We start from the raw sequence: 24,331 nt of genomic DNA on the forward strand, positions 1-24,331 counted from the left end.
AAGCGACCGAACCAGTCATCTGTTCATGAGGCACAACTCCAGATATATTTCTTACAACATGCATAGGCTGAACCTCAAAAGACCCCACTAACCATGACCACAGCCCCGGCATTAATGTGCCCCAAGTGTGGTAGCTCAGTAACTTTATGTACAATGCACTATTGAATAGGTTTGTGGTACACACATCCCCATGCATTTCAAGAATCTGGGTCCGAGGTATAGGCTAGGCTCTGAGGATAACCAGAGGAAAAAAAAAAAAAAAATAAGAAATCAGAAGTGGAGTGTGAGGTTACAGAGGAGGTGCGGACCTGCCACAACAGACCAAGGCAAGCCGTGAAGAGCATGCATTCCAGCCGGGAGGCCTCCTAGGGTCGCATTGTACATTAATGTGTATTTGTTTACTGACGCAGAGAACAAGTTTGCTTTTATGGCTGTGATAAGATTACACTTGGCTGTGGACTCCATTAAAGATACCAGTGTGAAAAACAAACAAATGTTGGGAGTTGCGGCTCTTAAAAGTATCAAGGCAAAGGGTAAAGCTGGGGTCACACTAAGCGACAGCGACAACGTCGTCGCTGTTACGTCACCATTTTCTGTGACGTAACAGCGACCTTGTAAGTCGCTGTTATGATCGCTGCTTAGCTGTCAAACACAGCAGAAGCAGCGATCATAACGTCGCTGTGCTACATGTGCAGAGAGCAGGGAGCCGCGCTTAGCGCTGGCTCCTTGCTCTCCTAGGTACAGTACACATCGGGTTAATTAACCCGATGTGTACTGCAGCTACATGTCACACTGCAGAGAGCAGGGAGCCGCGCACACTGCTTAGCGCTGGCTCCTTGCTCTCCTTGCTACAGTATACATCGGGTTAATTACCCGATGCGTACTGCAGCCACATGGGCACAGAGCAGGAGCCGGCGCTGGCAGCAAGGGCGGAGGCTGGTAACCAAGGTAAATATCGGGTAACCAGGGAAAGGGCTTCCCTTGGTTACCCGATGTTTACGCTGGTTACAGCTTCGCAGCTGCCAGACGCCGGCTCCTGCTCGCTTCATTTCGTCGCTCTCTCGCTGTCACACACAGCGATGTGTGTGTCACAGCGGGAGAGTGACGACCAAAAAATGAAGCTGGACATTCAGCAACGACCGGCGACCTCACAGCAGGGGCCAGGTCGTTGCTGGATGTCACACACAGCGACAGTGACGGGACGTCGCTGCAACGTCACAGAAAATGGTGACGTAGCAGCGACGTCGTTGTCGTTGTCGCTGTGTGTGACACCAGCTTAAGGCATGCAATGACCGTGGGGCTTCCGGCAAAAGCGTGCAGAGACCAGAGGCCTTACTGACCAAGAACCCACCAGGGATAGTCTCCAAAGTCAGCGCAGATACCACCGTCCAATGCCTCATTCACATGTCAGTGTTTAAACTGGTACATGATAAAATTATACAAAAACACTGATGACGCCGGCGCCAATGTGCCAGGGTATGGCGCGTGCAATGCCCAGCACCAATGCGCCAGCGTATGGAGCCTGCAATGCCCAGCACCAATGCGCCAGCGTATGGAGCCTGCAATGCCCAGCACCAATGGGACAGCGTATGGCGCATGCAATGCCCAGCATCAATGCGCCAGCGTATGGAGCTTGCAATGACAGCGCTAATGGGATAGCGTATGGCGCATGCAATGCCCAGCATCAATGCGCCAGCGTATGGAGCCTGCAATGCCCAGCGCCAATGGGACAGCATATGGCAAGTGCAATGCCAGCGCCAATGGGACAGCGTATGGCACGTGCAATGCCGGCACCAATGCGCCAGCATATGACACGTGCAATGCCGGCACCAATGTGCAACATTATGATTTAAGATGAAGTAGTCAAGGTAATCTTTCTGTAAACGATCGATAAAAAGCTATTCATCCAATCTCCAGACAAAAAAAATATCAATCCGCTGCCACCATATGGTCAGGATGAAGCACTGAAGGGCAATATGGACCAGGACGTGTATGGCTGGGTCAGCATTACCATTAGTCAGCCGCCAGTAACATTCTTTAATTTTTATGGGAGACTGCAATTCATCCACAGGAGAGGTGATAACTACTAGAGCGGTGGAGGGTTGACCACCAGAAAGGGGCGCTATACTCCCCTCTCTCCTGTAGTGCCTTAGTGGGCTAGAGGCGCAGTCCTGCACATTGATTCCATCTCAACAGGGATAAGTGAGTGTTCATTCTGGTGACCGGTGGAGGATCCCTTTGACCGGACTACAATAATTTGCACCTAAATAACACTTAGGGGTACTTTGCACACTACGACATTGCAGGTGCGATGTCGGTGGGGTCATGGCGAAAGTGACGCACTTCCTGTATCGCTCTCGACATCGTAGTGTGTAAAGCCTAGAGGATACGATTAACGAGCGCAAAAGCGTCGTAATCGTATCATCGGTGCAGTGTCGGCGAAAACCATAATTACCTTGCTGCGACGGTCCGATGTTGTTCCTCGTTCCTGCGGCAGCACACATCGCTGTGTGTGAAGTCGCAGGAGCGAGGAACATCTCCTACCTGCGTCACCGCGGCTCCTGACGGCTATGCGGAAGGAAGGAGGTGGGCGGGATGTTTACGTCCCGCTCATCTCCGCCCCTCCGCTTCTATTGGCCACCTGCCGTGTGACATCGCTATTACGCCACACGGCCCGCCCCCTTAATAAGGAGGCGGGTCGCCGGCCAGAGCAACGTCGCAGGGCAAGGTGAGTGCATGTGAAGCTGGTGTAGCGATAATTTTCGCTACGCCAGCTATCACCACATATCGCTGCTGCGACAGGGGCGGGGACTATCGCGCTTGGCATCGCAGCATTGGCTTGCGATGTAGCAGTGTGCAAAGTGCCCCTAAGGCCTAATGCAATTCGACCACTTCCATAAACCTGGAGCAAACTGTATTCTCTATATAAAAGACAACACAGCATTTCCTATCTACACAAAAAGGCAAAGACCGGCAATTTTCTCAGACACTTCCGATTCATGAAGAGGCGCACGCCTCTGACGAGCGGTGTGCACCAGGCCAGAAATCTTACAGCGGTCCCTGACTGGAGAGAGGTTTCTGGCATACCGAAAGCCAAAGTTCATCATAAATTCCAGGAGCCACAGCTTGGAGGTTACCGGTTGGCGTAGCTGGGGGAGAAACTGATGAGAAAGAGTAAAAAGTCGTAAAATTTTGAGCAACTCTGAGCTGCAGCACAATTGTGACTTCTCAAAGCAATTTACACCAGAATTATTTTGGTGGAATCAGGCCCAAGAATATTTCCCAAGACACAATTTGTCTCTCCTAGCTGTTACCTCAATTTTTTCAAGATTCTTGAATGGGAAATCTACCTTATTCACTACCACATCTCATTTTTCTAAATTGGCCATGGACGTGGCTGTGGTGTCCGACACTCTGAGGACCTATTCTGAAGGCCATAATGTTGGCTTATGTTAGTATCTCTATATTTCAGTTTGACCTCTACAGGATCACCGATTCTCAAAATACTCTCGATTTGGGGCATAAACCAGACGCTCACGCTCATAATACAGATCCCAGAAAGCTCTTGTGTTTGGACAGTGAAAGACATCTAACGCCAATGTGGCCTTCACCCAACAAAATAGAGAAAATTAATTTGGTGGAAAAACAACAATTCTTCCATTTTTCTTTTTTTATCTTCTATAAAGGATATTCACTAATGATTTTAGGGTAAAAATAACCTAATATTTCCTCATAGAAGTCCAGAGGAGCCAAATGTAACAATGGAGCGTAGCTGTGAGCATCTACACCAACTCCCACATGCCTGGAGGAACAATCTTGGCACAAAGTGCGGAGGGTGAAAATCCCCCTTGTGTTATTTTGCAAATAAGCGGTGTGAATGCGAGCATTGTTCTGCGGAGCACTAATCTCGTTTTATGGCCTCCTAATGTCATCTCACCTGTACAGCTGCTCATGACCAGAAACATGGAGGCTTGGAGTGAAAGTGCCTTAAGGCCCCATCACACACACACAACGAGATCGCTAACGAGATAGTTGCTGCATCACCGTATTCGTGCCGCAGCAGCGATCTCGTTATGTGCGACACCTACCAGCGATCAGGCCCCTACTGTGAGATCGCTAGTCGTTGCCGAATGGTTGGGACCATTTTCTTCAAAGGCGATGTCCTGCTGGGCAGGACGCATCGCTGTGTTTGACACTGTGTGACAGGGTCCCAATGACAGCAGAGATAGTTATACAGGTCACTACTGCGAAAAAAAAATGCACCAAAACGCGGTAAAAATGCATGCGTTTTTCGGTGCGTTATTGGTGCATTTCTTTAACGCAGGTGCGCTAATCCTTCACTCAAGAAATTTCTTAAAAATTTCTTGAGAAAAATCCTTTTTCTAGTGCCCACATAGCCTTAGTCCTTTACTGCACTGTGTGTCCATATACATATTTGAAGGTAGAAGATTGGTGGCTAGTGGGGAGGTGTCACCGCTGGCCAGCCACCCACTGCTGGAGCCGGCTCGGCCTCTCCTTAGAGCCTGGTCCTCGTGGCTCCAGAGTGATTTTCACCCTCGGTCTGATGCTTTCATGGGTCTGCACGTTATTTCACAATCTGTTACTCGGTGCAATGCTGGCTGATTCTGCAGCGCTGAGCTCTCAATGACGTCAGAGCTGTCACAATTTGAGACCATTGGTGGAAAAAGTGGGAACATGAAGCCAAGTCCACCATGAAAGCCCAGTGTCAGCAACTTTACTTACGCACCAACAGGGTCAGAACTGGAAGTAAAAAGGGAAATGCTAAAGCCACAATTTTTGTAAATGCAAGTGGTGGAATAACCAGCTCGTTACAGATATATGCTCGGTGGAGGTGCGATCCCCAGCGGCCACTATATGAGACCCCCCAGCCCCATATTGAATTCTTTTTAAGATGTACATGCCGGAATGTCTCCCAACATACACCTTTATATGGAGGCTTGTGACTGATGCCATCTGTACTCCATAGACTATTGTGTGAGAAACCTGCCTAGTGGGCTTCTTAGACGCAGGAGCCTGTAAAAGTATGCATCAAAAACATACGGTCATTTATTTTTACATTATATGGACAACTAATTGTCCAATTTTGGACTCCCACGGCCTAATATGTCACTATACACACACACACACACACACTTTGCATTCAAAAAGGAATCTACCCCAAGTTTTTGCCACCTAATCTGAGAGCAGCATAATGTAGAGACAGAGACCCTGATTCAAGCGATGTGTTACTTACTGAGCTGCTTAATGTAGTTCTGATGATAAAAGATAAAAAATAAAAAAAAACAAAAAAACACTGATTAATCAGCAGTAGATCATCATTACAGGACTACTTGGTGTGCTGTAGGTAGTCCAGCATATTCATGAGCTCTGTATAACTGCTAGATCTGCAGCAGAGAAAACATTGGTTTTATCAAAATGACAGCAAACAGCTCAGTAAGTGACATCACTGGAATCAGGGTCTCTGTCTCTACATTATGCTGCTCTCAGATGGGGAGCAAAACCTGGTGACAGATTCCGTTGTGTTTTCATATATAATAAGAAAGCTGACAAGTAAAAAATGTGATGGGAACCCACCCAAATACAAGTGGGTATCTGCTGTACGTGCCAAAAAATAGATATTGGGGGGGCTCCTTTGTATACATGAAGGATGCATTTAACCATACAAGGTCTGAATGGATATCACAAACCATATGGGCATCTTAAAAAGGGACATTTTAACATTTGGAAGTACAGTAGCTGTATAAGTGCTTGTCCCCCAATATTCAGCCTGAATTCTTGTGGATAATTTTTTTTACCACCATAGGGAAATTTTGCAGTGAACATTATCCAGTTTGCCTGTGTCACCAAGGCCATGTTCACATGTTTGCAGATATTTATGTACCACATAAGCTGATTCTTAAAGTCCCAGAAAAAATCATGAGATTTTTGACATCCCTTTTTTCCTGACTTAATTTGAGAACTGCAGCAGGGTTTACCCCCCCCCAAATCTGTCAATTCTGTCACCCATAGAAAGTAATGGAAAGATGCAAAAATGCTTGTTTTTTCCTCAAGGTTTTCAGTGATTAAAATTAAAAACTTTAAACATATACTGCAGACATGTAATCCGCACCCAATATAACGCTATAAAAACTAGACAAAAAGTGCAGTCTGAACACAGCATTTTTACCGCCGTGAGCACAGGTATAAGCAACAGAAAGAGTGCATCCAAGACAGCCCAATTTGGACTAAAATATTTTTATTGTATATATATATATATATATATTTTATATACACACACATACATATATATTTATTTTTATTATTATTTTTTTTTTTCGTCTTCTCTCAAGAGATTGTACAAATTGGGCTGTTTTGGGTGCACATTTTACACACATACACACTTTTGCTCCACTACAGCCATTTTTCTGTTGCCTATGTTGCACCCACATTTGCCATTTATCACAATTCTAACAATCCCGATACAAAATACCCAGAGATATTAAGGGGAAGGTGTCAAGGTTCAGGTTTCCATTCTGACAGAACCATAAAATTGGGGTTAATACACTAATCATCACTTACTGCTCATAATATATATATATATATATATATATATATATATATATATATATATATATATATATATATATATATATATATATATATATATATATATATATATATATATATATATATATATATATATATATATATATATAAAATATATATATATATACATATATTATAATACATACATACATATATATATATATACATATATCACTGCTCTGTATAAGCTGTCCACACTATTGAATGACTACTTTGGCATCTTTCTGCCTATGCACAGTGCAGCCAATCAGTGGCTCAATATTTAAAAGGGGTTGTCCACTACTTTTACATTGATGGCCTATCTTTAGGATAAGTCATCAATGTCTGATCGGCCGGGGTCAAACACCTCGCCCGCCGGTCAGCTGTTGTCCGTGCCAGCAGCAGCAGGAAATGCTCAGTTCAGGAATAGCTTTATCTTCTTAGCTGCACATCCGCCTCCCATTCAGATTAATAGGAGGCGGATGTATAGTACCTGGCCGTGGCCATTATCAGAAGACGGAGCAACTCCAGAACTGAGCATTTCCGGCCACATTCTGCTGCCGCTGGCACGGAGAACAGCTGATCGGCGGGGGTACAGGGTGTTGGACTCTGGCCGATCAGACATTGATGACCTATCCTAAGGAAAGGCCATCAATGTAATAGTAGGGGACAACCTCTTTAAGGACTACATAACAAGAGCGCACCATTGAGAGGGCTAGCACAGCTGCTGAAGATAAAGTATTTTAAACCAAAAATAATAGCAAGCATCCCAGTAAGTGATACATCACTGGAATCCGGGTCTCTATCTGTAAATGGGAATGCAAAATCCTGGTGACAAATTCTCTTTAAAAACATGCTCTGGTGGTAAACATCCAAAATGTGTACTAGATCAGAAGATACCATTGATGGGGGTCCATGAGGACCAGAGAGGCAGGAACTCCTGGGGGTCTTTTTATTGTGGGGTTGGGTCACAGGGGTCTTCTCATTGAAGAGATCAAGACTATTGGGCATGATCAAATGAAAGTGAAACACTTGGAGTGTAAAGACAATGGGGGAGACAATTGGACCCTCTAATGACATCTTTGCATATCTCAGTGATAGGAAATTTCCAGAGGAGACAAAATCCACAGGTTTGTTAACTAGTCAAGAAAAACATGGATTTTCCCTTGACGTCAACCTTCGCAATCCAGAAAATCCAGGCATAACATAACCATGTAATAGAGCTGTGAAGAGAGACAAAGTACGCCGGCGGCAATAATCCGGGGTGCCGGGGTCCTGAAAACAAACCAAGGGGGATCTTACCAAACGGAGGACCACTCACCATGGACTTGATTGATTTCAGAGTTCTGTGACAGGATTTCGTCGGCCAGTTTCTGAGCGGTCGGTAAGACCTCCGTGTGGTGGACTGTGATCAAATACTGTACAAATTTCTGCAGCTGGTCCCTGTTCATTTGAAAGAGGGTCTCTGAAATAGGAAGATGAAGCTTGACCTGGTCGGGCTTGCGGATGCGATATAGCGACAGGGCCACCACGTGTGCGCAGTAGAAGATGTCCTTGTTCCCACAGCTGCAGGTCACTGAGGTAATCTTGCAACGGTCGAAGCTGATGGCTACATTGCAAACGGATTCGGGTTCAGACTGCATCGCCGGCTCGGTCACCGTGCCGCTCAGATGGAAACCTTAAATGGCAGGAGAAAGGGAAAACAAAAATTACTACAAAATACCGTAACTGTATACTAATGCAACAAGTAGCAGTGAAGAGAAAATATGTGAGGGGGAACAATGCGGGGCTACACAGCAACGCAGACACGGGCCAAGACTCATGAGGTAACGTGGCATCATACAAGTGGAGCACCGCGATGAGCCGGTATCAAGAAGTCACTACATTGCCCATCGTGCGCCTTCCTTGTCCCAGTGTCCTGAATATATCATTCCCAGAGGGGCATTGCAGCTATAAGTCCCCTCACCACTGACAGCCAGACTGGTTTGTCAGGTCTCCATAAGGAGAATAGTCTTCCCCGTGGTCCCCACAAAGCTTCTCATAAGCCAGATCAGTTACCCAGACTTTGCACTGACGAGGGGCAATCACCCCGAAACACCGTGTCTGCAAATTGGGATTCTGATCTGGCATATATCCTAGGTCATATGAAAAGGCTTGTTAAAAGGCCACTTTTGACTTTTAGGATTGCTACTTCCAATAGGTGGCGCTAGAGTTTGTCTCCTTTCCTGGAGAGACAATCTGAACATATCACTCACTTGTACGTAGCAGTATCACCCGATGAACATTGGGACCAATGCCGCTGTGTAGCCACAGCCTAATACTCACAGCTTACATTTGTTAAAAGGGAATCGGTCACCAGGATTTTGCTCCCCCATCTGAAAGCAGCATAATGTAGAGACAGAGACCCTGATTCCAGCGATGTGTCACTTACTGAGCTTTTTGCTGTCATTTTGATAACAAATCAATGTTTTCTCTGCTGCAGATCTAGCAGTTATAGAGAGATCATGAATATGCTGGACTACCTGCAGCACGCCAAGTAGTCCTGTAATGATAATCTACTGCTGATTAATCAAATTTTTATCAAATGTACAATAAGCAGCTCAGTAAGTGACATTGCTGGAATTAGGATCTCTGCCTCTACATTGTGCTGCTCTCAGATTAGGTGGTAAAAACCTGGTGACAGATTCCCTTTAACCTTCAACTGGTGAGTTGAGATGTTTGTCACGCAACTGGTGATGTGGGGCTTCCTATACCCCAGGGTTTAACATTCTCTAATTTTTACAGAAAATGCAAAGATTACGTTTGTTTTAATCGTTTTCTTATTGGCGATTGATTACACATGAGTATATCAAATTTTTTACACCCACAAGTATCGGAAAATGTAATACATTGATGATTCATACCAGCATTTTTCAACGAATCCCAACTGAACAAAATTTCCCTGAGGTGTTGCAAACCTCACCAGTTGACGGCTAAAGGGGTCATCACATTCTCTACATAAAAGGAGCACTCCGCTGCCCTGCCTCCTCATTACTGACAATTCGACCCAGTTACATGGCTGACCTGTGCACTCTCCTATAGTGTAAGCAGAGGTCACGTTAACTCTGTAGCAACAGAGGATCCGACAGATCCAGCCACTTCAGAGCAGCGCTGCCAAGCTCTATAGCAAAAGCTTGTAGGCACTGCACTATGATTAAGAGGCAGGCCAACATAGATAAATTGTAGTGATGGCCGGTAATGAGTAGAAGACAGACAGACAGAGACAGACAGACAGACAGACAGAGACAGACAGACAGACAGACAGAGACAGACAGAGACAGACAGACAGACAGACAGAGACAGACAGACAGACAGAGACAGACAGAGACAGACAGAGACAGACAGAGACAGACAGAGACAGACAGACAGAGACAGACAGACAGAGACAGACAGACAGAGACAGACAGAGACAGACAGAGACAGACAGAGACAGACAGAGACAGACAGAGACAGACAGAGACAGAGACAGAGACAGAGACAGACAGACAGACAGAGACAGACAGACAGACAGACAGACAGACAGACAGACAGACAGACAGACAGACAGACAGACACCTCAACCAGTGGTTTTCAGCTTTAAACTGTTTTTTTATTACAAGCACCTTGAAATCTGTCCAATCATGAAGATGGGACAACCCCTTTAAGTTTGATTTTAGGAAATTCCTTGACGTAGGTATATTACTAACTTTAGAAGCAGGAATAATTCAGGGAATGAAAGTAACAGACATGTATAAACTAATTAGACAAGTGGGCGTGGTCACCCAGCTTCCACAGACGTGCCCAGCTGTGCCCCACAGAAGTGAGACCTCGCACCAGGCAACTGTATTCCGCCAAGAAGGTAAAGCGGCTGGGGAAATTGAGCTATCTTGTCCCCTTTTTTGCCACCTAACCTGAGAGCAGCAACATGTAGGGTCAGAGGCCCTGATTCCAGTGATGTGTCACTTCCTGGGCTGATTGATGTGTGTATGTGAAATATTTACATATTTTTTTTATTTTATTTTTTTAAACATCTGTTATCAGCAGAAGATTCTCTCTACAGGACTAAAACTTGCTGCCATGTAGTATTCCAATTTCAGGAGCTGTGTATTATGCTACTCCAATCCCTGATTGCAGCTTTCTGCCTATGCAGAGTTTGGCAGCTTTTTGAATGTGGGCTGGGTTACACAGAGATCAGCAATTAGAGAACTGTTTGATCTGCAGTAGATAAAACAGTGATACATAGCTGGAATCAGGCTCTGTGCCCCTACGTCATTCTGCTCTCAGATGGGGGAGCAAAATCTGATGACAGATTATTCTATTACTTTATAAGATACTAGTTTGAATAGGATAGCCAGCACTTGGCTGTGGAGGGCCGACACCTGCTGCTTCTTCATGCCTGGTATCAATGGAGGTGCACATGTGTCCCCTTTAACTTTACCCTTCTCAGCAGCGCTTTGGACCAGCTTTTCCTTGCCAAGCCAAATAAGTGCTGCTCTAGAGGTGGCCAAGGGCATTGATGTGCAGGAAAGACTATGGGGGTGGGAGTGCACCGAGGATCAACGGGGTACTACAGATTGGACAATCTCATTGCATAACATTATACAGAGCATGCCACACAAACCAAGAATGCAGAGCCAATACTGTAGTATGTAGAAGAGACCGAGTGCCCCCCACCCTGAATGACGCCAGGCCCCATCCCATGCATTGCACCCTGTGGTTTTGCAACGTCCCTGTATTAATTTCACTATGCACTGTGGACCTATACTGACGCACCGCACTGATGTGCACCACTGTGGGCCTATACCGACGTACTGCACTAAGGGCGGCTTTGCACGTTGCGACATCGCAGGTGCGATGTCGGTGGGGTCAAATTGAAAATTACGTACTTCCGGCATCGCATGCGACATCGTAGTGTGTAAAGGCTCGATGATACGATTAATGAGCGCAAAAGTGTCGTAATCGTATCATCGGTGCAGCGTCGGCGTAATCCATAATTACGCTGCCGCGACGGTCCGATGTTGTTCCTCGTTCCTGCGGCAGCACACATCGCTGTGTGTGAAGTCGCAGGAGCGAGGACCATCTCCTACCTGCTTCCTGCGGCTCACGCTGGCTATGCGGAAGGAAGGAGGTGGGCGGGATGTTTACATCCCGCTCATCTCCGCCTCTCCGCTCCTATTGGCCGCCTGCCGTGTGACGTCGCAGTGACACCGCACGACCCGCCCCCTTAATAAGGAGGCGGGTCGCCGGCCAGAGCGACGGTCGCAGGACAGGTGAGTCCATGTGAAGCTGCCGTAGCGATAATGTTCGCTACGGCAGTTATCACAAGGATATCGCAGCTGCGACGGGGGCGGGGACTATTGCGCTCGGCATCGCAGCATCGGCTTGCGATGTCGTAGTGTGCAAAGTGCCCCTAAGGCTCCACTACGACCCGCACTGATGTGCACCACTGTGGGCCTATACTGACACCGCACTAAGGCTCCACTACGGCCCGCACTGATGTGCACCACTGTGGGCCTATACTGACGCACCGCACTAAGGCTCCACTACAGCCCGCATTGATGTGCACCACTGTGGGCCTATACTGACGCACCGCACTAAGGCTCCACTACAGCCCGCACTGATGTGCACCACTGTGGGGCTATACTGACGCACCGCACTAAGGCTCCACTACAGCCCGCACTGATGTGCACCACTGTGGGGCTATACTGACGCACCGCACTAAGGCTCCACTACGGCCCGCATTGATGTGCACCACTGTGGGCCTATACTGACGCACCGCACTAAGGCTCCACTACGGCCCGCATTGATGTGCACCACTGTAACCCTATACTGACACACCGCACTAAGGCTCCACTACGGCCCGCATTGATGTGCACCACTGTAACCCTATACTGACACACCGCACTAAGGCTCCACTACGGCCCGCATTGATGTGCACCACTGTAACCCTATACTGACACACCGCACTAAGGCTCCACTACGGCCCGCATTGATGTGCACCACTGTAACCCTATACTGACACACCGCACTAAGGCTCCACTACGGTCCGCTCTGATGTGCACCACTGTGGGCCTATACTGACACACCGCACTAAGGCTCCACTACGGCCCGCATTGATGTGCACCACTGTAACCCTATACTGACGCACCGCACTAAGGCTCCACTACGGTCCGCTCTGATGTGCACCACTGTAACCCTATACTGACGCACCGCACTAAGGCTCCACTACGGCCCGCATTGATGTGCACCACTGTAACCCTATACTGACGCACCGCACTAAGGCTCCACTACAGCCCGCATTGATGTGCACCACTGTAACCCTATACTGACACACCGCACTAAGGCTCCACTACGGCCCGCATTGATGTGCACCACTGTGGGGCTCCACAGAGATAGGACACTTAAAAAAATCCATTACCAGCAAGTTACATAACTACAGTATGTGCAAGTCATTAGATGTGAAGGCACTAAATTATGTACTGGGAAAAAAAAAATGGCAACACATACAGCCAAAATATCCACCTTATTCTCTCATCAGAGAAGGATGTGAAGTGTGGCCAGGGCTAATCACTCCAGGATGGGATGAGCCAGGCTACACGAGCCAACATGGACAGAGGAGGCACTTATACGCTTCATGCTCCAACAATCAAAGCCCCAATGTCTTTGTGATTTAGGAGGATCTAACTGGAGAAAGTAATCAATGTCTTTGGTGCAACCAGCGCGACCCATCATGCAAAACCCACAAACAGGCAATGACCATGGCACAGATTGTAATCAATTATAGGATCCTCAATACGAAAACCAAGTAACGCAAACCCTGCAGCCCACCACAGAAGGGGAAGACCACCGGACTACCGTCTACCAGATATATCCAGAGCCGCACTACAAGGGTCACATTAAGGGAGCCTGGCACCAGGTTTTCGCTTTGTAGTCTAAGAGCAGCATGATATAGGGGCAGAGAACCGGATTCCAGCTGTGTGTCACTTACTGGGCTGCTTGCTGCAGTTTTAAAAATATAATAAAAAGTCTCAAGAGGTGTTTATAAGTTACTACATCCAAGCTGCAGGCAAGTTAAAGTTCTGATGCCATTGGTTCCGTGATTAAAAAAATTATTATTATTATTATTATTATTATTATTATTAATAATAATAATAAATTAAATTAAAAATGAATACTAAAATAAAAATATATAATATTAAATAGAATAAATAAAAAAATATATTAATATGAAAAAAAAACCACGTTGAATACATAACAAGCTATAAAAAAATACAAAAAAATAAAATATATAACATTGAATATAAATAATAAATAATAATAATAATAGCCAATTAGAAAATGTAGTATAGTTCTCCTGATATAGCCATGTCTGATATAGCCATAGTCAAATAATTGAATGTGCATGGTCGTAACCATGGATACCTAATGTCCTGCAATGCCCTGCACATAAGGTAAGTGACAGTGAATCAGAGAAAACTATACTACATTTCTAATTGGAAGTATTTGCTAATATTAATTATACTGGGATATACTGGCATAGGATTTTAGAGATGGGAATAACCCATTAAGTCTCCTAGGAAAAAAATATAAAAAGGTAGACTATACAACCCCTATAGAAGACAATAATTGGCACTGGTGGGATTACAGAACGTATGTCAAATACCCTCAGAGCTGAATTCATAAATGCATTGTTTTTCAGTGACGTTGCGCTGAGCCTTCATCACCATTCAAGTCATATACAAGTAGGTAACAAATACAACTTCTAAGAACAGTCTGAGGAGGAAGCAGTATAGGAGATGAAGAACCCACAGCAAATAAGAAGAAATGCCATCCAGCAGACAGCACGGCGCTTCATCACCCCCAACCCTCCCATTTCCATAACATCTCACAAGACAGACATGAGGCAGCTTCAAACTTTCCTCCAAGGACAGTGGCATTAAAGAGGGGAAGCTTCTAGTTACTCCTTCAGGGATGACATGTGGTAGGAATCCCCAGATGGAGGCAGCGAGGGATTGGAAAGGACATTCGAGATTACTGGAGAAGCCATACAGATCTCCAGAGTTCCCCCTCAAAGGGTCTCAGCTATCAGGCTAGGGTTTCGCCCCAGAACTCTGGCATAATTCGGGATTACACGCCTTCAGCCCTCTTGAAACGTGATCTATTTTTGCTGCTGCTGAGAGACGTTAACCTCATTTTTGACTCGTAAAATCAGATTAGTCTGTAATTTGGGACTGAAGGGTGGGTCAGATATCAAGCCGTATCACATACTGGGGCACATGCATCACCGTTACTCCAGCCTCTCCTACATAGTATACAGTTTAGAAGAGTATGCACAAATGTCCCCCATAATCAACTACAAGGCAGCCTAAAAAAAAAAAAAAAAAAAAAAAGGAAAAGACACCGCCATGATGAAAACACGGTCAGATGAGGCCTGTGATGCTGAAGCATTTCCCTAATTTATTCTGCACAGGGGGCCGGAGACCTCTCGGGGGAGCGGCTCAATGAGATTACAATATCAGGGCTCGCTCTTTGAAATGCAGATTCGGCTTGTGGAATGGAGGCCAAATCCCATTTTACTTATCTGCATACAAAACTAGGAGCATAAAATGGCCAGAACACATGAAGGGAAAAAATGCAGACACATGTATAGGCAAACGTAGATGGAAGACGCAGAGTTAAATATAGGGATACAATATGGAGGGGTGACAGGCCTATCCTGCAAAGGACAAATTAGACCACACTTGCCTCCTCCAATTTTTGATAACATGGTTTCCTCAAGAACTGTAATGCGGGCGTCACATGGTACGATCGATCGTGCGATCTTTCGCGCAATCGTACCCGCCCCCATCGTTTGTGCGTCACGGGTAATTAGTTGCCCGTGGCGCACAAAGTCATTAACCCCTGTCACACGCACTTACCTCCCAGACGACCTCGCTGTGGGCGGCGAACATCTTCTTCCTGAAGGGGGTGGGACATTCGGCGTCACAGCGACGTCACACAGCCGCCGGCCAATAGAAGCGGAGGGGCGGAGATGAGCGGAACGTAACATCCCGCCCACCTCCTTCCTGGACGCAGGTAAGCTGTGTTCGTCGTTCCCGGGGTGTCACACGGAGCGATGTGTGCTGCCACAGGAACGACGAACAACCGGCGCGCAGAAGAAGAAACGACTTTTTGAAAATGAGCGACTTGTCAACGAGCAACGATAAGGTGAGTATTTTTGCTCGTTCACCGTCGTTCCGAGGTGTCACACGCTACGATATATCAAACGATGCCGGATGTGCGTCACTTACGACGTGACCCCGCCGACATATCGCCTGATAAATCGTACCGTGTGATGCCGGCATTAGGCCATTTGAGTATTTGGTGCGTTTACCGCAGTATTTGTAGCCACAACCAGGAGTGTGACAATCCGAGGAAAAGTATAAAAGAAACACTGCGCCACTTCTGTATTTACTACCCACTCCTGGTTTTGGCTACAAATACTGAGGTAAAAAAAGCTCACCAAAAACTCATTGTGCACGTGGCCTTGAGAACCACGAGTGAAAACTGTGACCAGTAGAGACATTGAAGAACACTAATCCTCGGGTATCTGCTTTAGCAAGACGCAAACCTCGAGGTCTGGACTCAGACATTGGGGAGCATACATGTCAGAGGGCCACTCGGTGGCAGTATACCTTAAGTGCGCAATCACACCAGTATTTTATGGTCTGTATTACCACTTCAAATACCCGGCGACTGATTTTCAGAGAGGAGATACAGCTCACTGGCCTATAATGCAGATTGTTCATGTCAAGCGCCCATGGTCAGGCCTGGTAAGGTGGCCAGAGTTCAACCCCGAAAAATTAATGTGTGAATATAAGTGGGAGAAAGGCCACATAAGCTGGTGCATACAGAGGCATGGCAGAGTAATGCGCCCCTAGAACAAGACAATATCTTTCTACCTAACGGTATATGACACTACATTGTTCCAAATGAGACCTGGTCTCAGCTTGAGGTCTACAGGCGCCATATTACAGGTCTATATAACGTAGACACTGGTGTAATATGTCCAAGTGAAAGAATGATAAAAGTGGCACTTGTCGAGACATAAAAATCCAGTCTTTATTGACAAAGGTGCTTAAAAAACGGGTCTCTAAGGCTGGGTACTGGCGCTCAAGACGATGGCAGTTTTGCGTGGCTGTGCTTCTATGGGTCCATGGTTGGAATCTAAAAATTCTTAGCTTTCCTACAAGAGGAGTCATGTATCCCACTAGTGATCTCAGACATTGTACAGGAGTGACCGGTTCTCTGCAGCCAGAGGCCCCTTCCCATCATAGTGACTGGGAAAAAAAGAAGGCTGAGAGGAGACTTAATAGTGGTCTACAAATATCTGAAAGGTAGTCACACTGCAGAGGGAACCACCGTATTCTCATTAGCACAAGAAGGAATGGGATGAATCTAAAAAGGAAGGAGATTCACATTCGACATTAGGAAAAATGTTCTGACAGTGAGGGCAGTCAGAGAGTGGAACAGGCTACCACGGGAGGTGGTGAGGTCTCCATCAATGAAAATCTTCAAAACGGAAGCTGGATAAACATATAGCTGGGGTGATTTAGGAAAGCCTGCACTTGCAGGGGGTTGGACCCAATGGCCCTTGAGGTCCTTCCAATGCTACCATTCTATGAATCCAGAGAACTATAGGGCTAATGACTGAGGGTCACTACAATGTGAACACAGCACTGCGCACGCACAGGCCATAGGGATGAGGATGCTGCAAAATTTAAAACTGGGAGAAAAGCAGGCAGAGGAGGAACATATAAGGAAGACCCCACTCACATAGTCCCACCTCGATGCTAAATCATCAACAACCGGGTGTAGAACGGGTCCAATAGCTTGTTACTGTTTATTGAACCTGTAAACCCCCAACTCAAGGACAGGTCATGGAGTCTCTGCACGCCGTCACGCTGATAGAAAACGCTCTACACTGCTACTGTCATTACTGCAGCCCCTTCCTACGCCGCGTAATGACAGTAATCGTCTGCTGGCTTCCTAATTAAACTGAGCAGCTTTAAACTGAATGGCTTTGCCGCCTTCATTAGTTTGTAAATTAGCCACAAGATCAACATAGGACCTGTAAATGGAGATCCCACCTTGAGGTCTCCCTGGGTGTAACACGGGGTCACAGACCCTCTGACGCTGCTCCAGCTCCAAAGGTCGTGCACATCCTCATTACCAAAAGGGAGATTGTTAAAATAATTTCATGTTACTAAAGTGAATTAAAAATAAATAAAAATCAAAACACCCCACCAGACCTGAAATCTTGCAGTTTTCATTCCAGCTATAGGACTGATGACGTGCAGCTAAAATCTCATTAAAAGATGGCTCTGTATAAACACTGCGTACCATTTCTCACATACGGTATCAGAATGAACAACTCGACACCCATAGGGGCAACTCATTTCCTTCACCCTGAAAATGACCTCTGCACGGGTCAGAAGGCTCGCCCAGAAGACCTCTCCAGACACCGGTTCCCAGGTCCAGGTGGCTGCTGCAAATCAAACCCCAGCCCTGCGGATAAGACCGGGCTACAAGGAGACTTTGCCAGAGGTCACGCCATACTTCTGCATTACAGCGCAACACATTTTTGCAATTTTCTTATGCAGATGTGATGCCCAAGAACCAGTTGGATTGTGATTTTCTGGTTGAGGTACCTTGTGGGTTGCATGGTGACCCCACTCACTTGTATAAGGGTTTGATGTAGTCGCTACATGCTGATATTTGGCCATGTGACCGAAGTCACAGAACGTCACTGTGCAGCCCCAGCCTAAAAACCAAGCGACAGCTCAGACAAGACGACTGTCCCCATAAAGCACACAGAAAGGAACAGCCCCAATCCTGCATTCACAGACAAAGACAAGCAACACAAGCTGAACAGTGGCCACCGTCACCATAAAAGAGTGACTTCTGAAAGTCTGGCCATAGCCCTCACCAAATCCAATATTCAGATCCATTCTACAGTGCACAGAAGAGTTTGTTTGAAGGTAGTGCCCGCTCATCACCAGTTATGAGCACCGAGCGAGCATGGTAGTGCCCGCTCATCACAAGTGACGAGTACCGAGCCCCCGGGCATGGTAGTGCTCACTCATCACTAGTTACGCGTACAGAGCATCGGAGCATGGTAGTGCTCGCTCATCACTAGTTACCAGTACTGAGCCCCCGAGCATGGTAGTGCTCGCTCATCACTAGTTACGAGTACCGAGCACCTGAGCATGGTAGTGCTCGCTCATCACTAGTTACCAGTACTGAGCCCCTGAGCATGGTAGTGCTCACTCATCACTAGTTACGAGTACCGAGCACCTGAGCATGGTAGTGCTCACTCATCACTAGTTACGAGTACCGAGCACCTGAGCATGGTAGTGCTCGCTCATCACTAGTTACCAGTACTGAGCCCCTGAGCATGGTAGTGCTCGCTCATCACTAGTTACGAGTACCGAGCACCTGAGCATGGTAGTGCTCGCTCATCACTAGTTACCAGTACTGAGCCCCTGAGCATGGTAGTGCTCGCTCATCACTAGTTACGAGTACCGAGCACCTGAGCATGGTAGTGCTCGCTCATCACTAGTTACGAGTACTGAGCCCCTGAGCATGGTAGTGCTCGCTCATCACTAGTTACGAGTACTGAGCCCCTGAGCATGGTAGTGCTCGCTCATCACTAGTTACGAGTATCGAGCACCCGAGCATGGTAGTGCCCGCTCATCACTAGTTACGAGTATCGAGCACCCGAGCATGGTAGTGCTCACTCATCACTAGTTACGAGTATCGAGCACCCGAGCATGGTAGTGCTCGCTCATCACTAGTTACGCGTACAGAGCATCAGAGCATGGTAGTGCCCGCTGATCACTAGTTACGAGTACCGAGCACCTGAGCATGGTAGTACTCGCTCATCACTATTACAAATATAATTGATTGAAGGTACAGGCCAGTGCCGGAGGCTGCACAGCCGAGACTCCAAACACCGCACATTCCCTGTTCTTGTGAACAGAAATGAGAGAACCGACCCATAAACCAAACTAGTTATTTCCTAAATATTACACTATTTTGGAGGGCCAGGAAGGGGTACCATTATACTGATGTGTGAGGGTCTGCTCTGACTCCATACACCCCATTCCCAGGTCCTCTGTGCCGGTCTCCTGTTCTTCCAGCACTGGGGCTCATGCAATTATGGTGGGGGGTGCCTATTATAGATGTTGGGCTTCTCCAGCTGCAGGATTTGAACGGCATGGCTGATGTGGATATTGTCGGGCACATGGCTGACACCATACCTGCCGATACCGGGCTTTTTCTATTAGTACAGATGCGCAATATCTTTTCTTAAGGTCCAGTCACACTAAGCAACTTACCAGCGATCCCAACAACGATAGGGATCGCTGGTAAGTTGCTAGGAGGTTGCTGGTGAGATGTCACACTGCAACGCTCCAGCGATCCCACCAGCAACCTGACCTGGCAGGGATCGCTGGAGCGTCGCTACACGAGTTGCTGGTGAGCTCACCAGCAACCAGTGACAAGCCCCCAGCGCCGCGTGGAAGATGCTGCACTTGGTAACTAAGGTAAATATCGGGTAACCAACCCGATATTTACCTTGGTTACCACCGCACGGAGCTACACGTGCAGAGAGCAGGGAGCAGCGCACACTGAGCGCTGGCTCCCTGCTCTCCTAGTTACAGCACACATCGGGTTAATTACCTGATGTGTGCTGCAGCTACATGTGCACAGAGCAGGAGCCGGCACTGACAGTGAGAGCGGCGGAGGCTGGTATCAAAGGTAAATATCGGGTAACCAAGGACAGGGCTTCTTGGTTACCCGATGTTTACTGTGGTTACCAGCCTCCGCAGAAGCCGGCTCCTGCTGTCTGCACATTTAGTTGTTGCTGTCTCGCTGTCACACACAGCGATCTGTGCTTCACAGCGGGACAGCAACAACTAAAAAATGGCCCAGGACATTCAGCAACAACCAACGACCTCACAGCAGGGGCCAGGTTGTTGCTGGATGTCACACACAACAACATCGCTAGCAACGTCACAAAAGTTGTTCGTTAGCAGCGATGTTGCTAGCGATGTTGCTTAGTGTGACGGGGCCTTTAGTTGTCTAAAGGCTGCTTTACAAACAATGATATCGCTAGTGATCTCGTTAGCGATGTGACACGCCCAGATCGTTTCTGCGATTTGCCGAGATTGCTCATAGGTCGTTTTGTAGCGGTCACACGTACACATCTCACAAACGACGCTACATCGTTCAGCGATCTATTGTTTGACCAAGGTGGTCGTGTGGACACAGTCACATGGCATTCCTCCCAACGATTCCGGCAACGACAGAGGCATATAATTGTCCATTGCATAAAACCTGGCGTGACACCAACCAGAACGGAAAAGGCGTGTAGCATTGCTCGTAACGACACGCTCACGCCGCTGATGACGGACGCACTAGCGATGTGGTTAGTCGTTGGCAGGGTGTCAAACGTAGCAATATGTCTGCTGCGTTCGAAACGACGAACAGTATTTTGAAACTGAACGACATGTCAACGATTTTCGCTATTTTTAAGATCGTTCAGAGTCGCTCGTAGGTGCCACACGCAACGACGTCGCTAGGGCGTTACGAAAACAGTGACCCCGACGACATAACGTCAGATAAGGCCCTGTTACACGCTACGATTTAAGACTTGGGGTGAGACTCCTTTGCCATCAGCGGCGCCTCCCTCCTTCCCGTGTGGAGGTAACACATCCTGTTTAAACGCCTTTCGGTGGAGAGACTCAATTTTTCGGCTGTTATGAGAGAAAAATTTAAGTACCAGAAGGCAGATGTGATCTCAGCCTTAAGTAGAGCGTACAACTTCTACAAGGACCTCTCCGCCGCCGCCATCACGCAGTCAGGCTGGCCCGTCTGTGCCCGCCTCGTCTTGGCAGCCTGGCAGATTTGGAGCCGCTCACCAATCTAAACACCTGCTTGTTTGTGTAAATCTCTCATTTGAATACGAACTAACAGATGAGCAAGCGCTTTATGATTTTCACCCCCTGCGAGTGTGGAAATGCTTCCCCATTAAGCAGCACATCGCTCTACATCCCGCTGGCTTTACTTGCTGCAATGCTCCCGGTCTGTACTCCCGCAACCTCCCTCTCGGTCTCTTATGGACCATTCTGCTGAAATTAGCTATTCATTACATGTGAAGGAGCAGCAGATTGAGCACGGCCCTGCTGAGAGAGCCGCTTCTTTACATGTCAATTCCTGAACAAAAGCATCTGCTACCTTCCCGATATGTATATTTAATGTCGCTGCATAATGGGCAAAATGATGTGCTGCGCTTTGCTTGTTTGCTCAGCTGTAATGTACTCTTGTCTGGAATTGCTTTAAAATGGATCCCACTGAAATTTGGAACATTTATTAGGCCGCGTGTGCAGACAAAATTACACCATTTTATCCTACACCCTTAAGCCATACAAGAAAGCAACTCAAGACAATAGAAATAAAAGGGAAAGAAGCCAACTGAGGTTGAAGTAAAGCAAGACATGGCCCAACTGCGGCATCGCTTTAGAATCGCCGCACATTGACCGCGTCGTATTCAGACTGTCAGGTTCCAAGAAGGTCAAATAAGGCGAGGAGAATAGTCAACCGCTCTTCAGCATTCCCGAATTAAAGCCGCTCTCCTGTGGGTCTCCGGCATCTGGAGTTAGTCATGTGTTGAATATATTGCGCCATCAAGGGTTTGCAGCCACTTTAATTGGAAAGATGTATCATGCGGAGGAGCCAGACCAAAAGGAACAGGCACAAAAGTATGGAGGAGAACCTTCTGCGAAGCCAAGGACACATGCTCTACACCGCTCATCAGTGGCTCAAAAGGAAAAAATGACACCTTTGGAGCAAATTTAATAAAATAACCAGAACATAACCTATTATACAGGATTTTTTTTAAATTCCCCTTATAATTCATTAAGATTAATCTTGAAATCTTGCAGTTATCACTCACTGAGGCTGACACCACTTCTCAGCAGTCATTTCACCATCACAGACCGGATTACAGGTATAGGCCATTCATTTAACACTCAGTCAACTATACCACAGCGCAACCAGCTCTGCCCCATCTACTGCATCCTCACTCATCCCTTGTAGACTGAGCCCTCACGGGCAGGGTCACCACCACCACCGTCGTCGTCACCACCACCACCACCGTCGTCGTCACCACCACCACAACCGTCGTCACCACCACAACCGTCGTCACCACCACCACAACCGTCGTCACCACCACCACAACCGTCGTCACCACCACCACAACCGTCGTCACCACCACCACAACCGTCGTCACCACCACCACAACCGTCGTCACCACCACCACAACCGTCGTCACCACAACCGTCGTCACCACCACCACAACCGTCGTCACCACCACCACAACCGTCGTCACCACCACCACAACCGTCGTCACCACCACCACAACCGTCGTCACCACCACCGTCGTCACCACCACCACCGTCGTCGTCACCACCACCGTCGTCGTCACCACCACCACCACCGTCGTCATCGTCGTCACCACCACCACCACCACCACCACCACCACCACCACCGTCGTCGTCGTCACCACCACCACCACCACCACCACAACCACCACCACAACCACCGTCACCACCACCACCGTCGTCGTCGTCACCACCACCACCACCACCACAACCACCGTCACCACCACCACCGTCGTCGTCGTCACCACCACCACCACCACCACCGTCGTCGTCGTCACCACCAGTCTGTTTTGTATTGTTCGTACTTGTTTTTTTATGTATACCTTTTTCACTGGTAAAGCGCTATGGAATAAATAGCACAATAGTATGTTATTAATAAAATCTAAAAGCCACCGTTCACAAAAAGGTAGTGGCCATCGGCTGACCTCCTCACCCTCCCCGAACAGTGACCGCTGCACAGATCACACATACCCAAAACACTCAATATATATCTATAGACTACAGGCTCTGACGATAAATATGGTCAATACAGCATTTCACTTCATGCTCAGCAACACAGGCAAGATGGCAGCATAACAAAAAAAAAATAAAATAAAAAAACAAAAAAAAAATAAAATAAAAAAAATAAAAATGAAATGTTAAGTAAATAAATCTGTAATGCCATAGAGTTTACACTTGAGGCTTCTCTGATATCAGAAGCTATGACAGCCTGCATTGCTAGAAGACAGGACATAAGATACTAAAATTTAGGGGAAATAACCCATCAAAATATGACAGTCAAGAAAGAGCTATCTAAATGTATAAACTTTAGAATTTCTCAAACTCGCTCATCACTTGAGGATTTTACATTCGTTACTATATTAAAAAAAATATACCGGATTTTTGGACCATAAGACGCACCCAGGTTTTAGAGGAGGAAAATAAAATTTTAAGCAAAAAATGTGGTCATGACACACTTCTGGGGCAAGGATCTGCTGCTGACACTATTATGGGGATAATGTACCCAAATTCTCTACTAAAAAGGTACCCCATCCTAGTATTGATCCTCTTGCCTTATATATTATTCCCATCCTTGTATATACATGTCCCTCATCATGGTATATGTTCCCATCCAGGTATATGCCCACATCCTGCTACAGACCCCCATCCTGGTATATGGCCCGCATCCTGTGGCACACAAAAAAAATAAATAAATGTTTATACTCACCTTTCCTCGCTCCATGCAGCGCCGCTCGTCTTCCTCT

At 47.0% G+C, this 24,331-nt stretch overlaps 1 protein-coding gene across 1 annotated transcript in view; it reads right to left on the minus strand.

The window, feature by feature from the left end:
• ZSWIM6 (zinc finger SWIM-type containing 6) overlaps positions 1–24,331 on the minus strand; it is a 158,170-nt gene that overhangs the window by 88,492 nt on the left and 45,347 nt on the right. Inside the window, exon 2 of the mRNA XM_075326342.1 lies at positions 7,907–8,263. Coding sequence (XP_075182457.1) covers positions 7,907–8,263 — 357 coding nt within the window. The remainder of the gene's footprint in view (positions 1–7,906; positions 8,264–24,331) is intronic.

Source organism: Anomaloglossus baeobatrachus, chromosome 1, assembly GCF_048569485.1.
Source record: "Anomaloglossus baeobatrachus isolate aAnoBae1 chromosome 1, aAnoBae1.hap1, whole genome shotgun sequence".
Lineage (NCBI taxonomy): Eukaryota > Metazoa > Chordata > Amphibia > Anura > Aromobatidae > Anomaloglossus > Anomaloglossus baeobatrachus.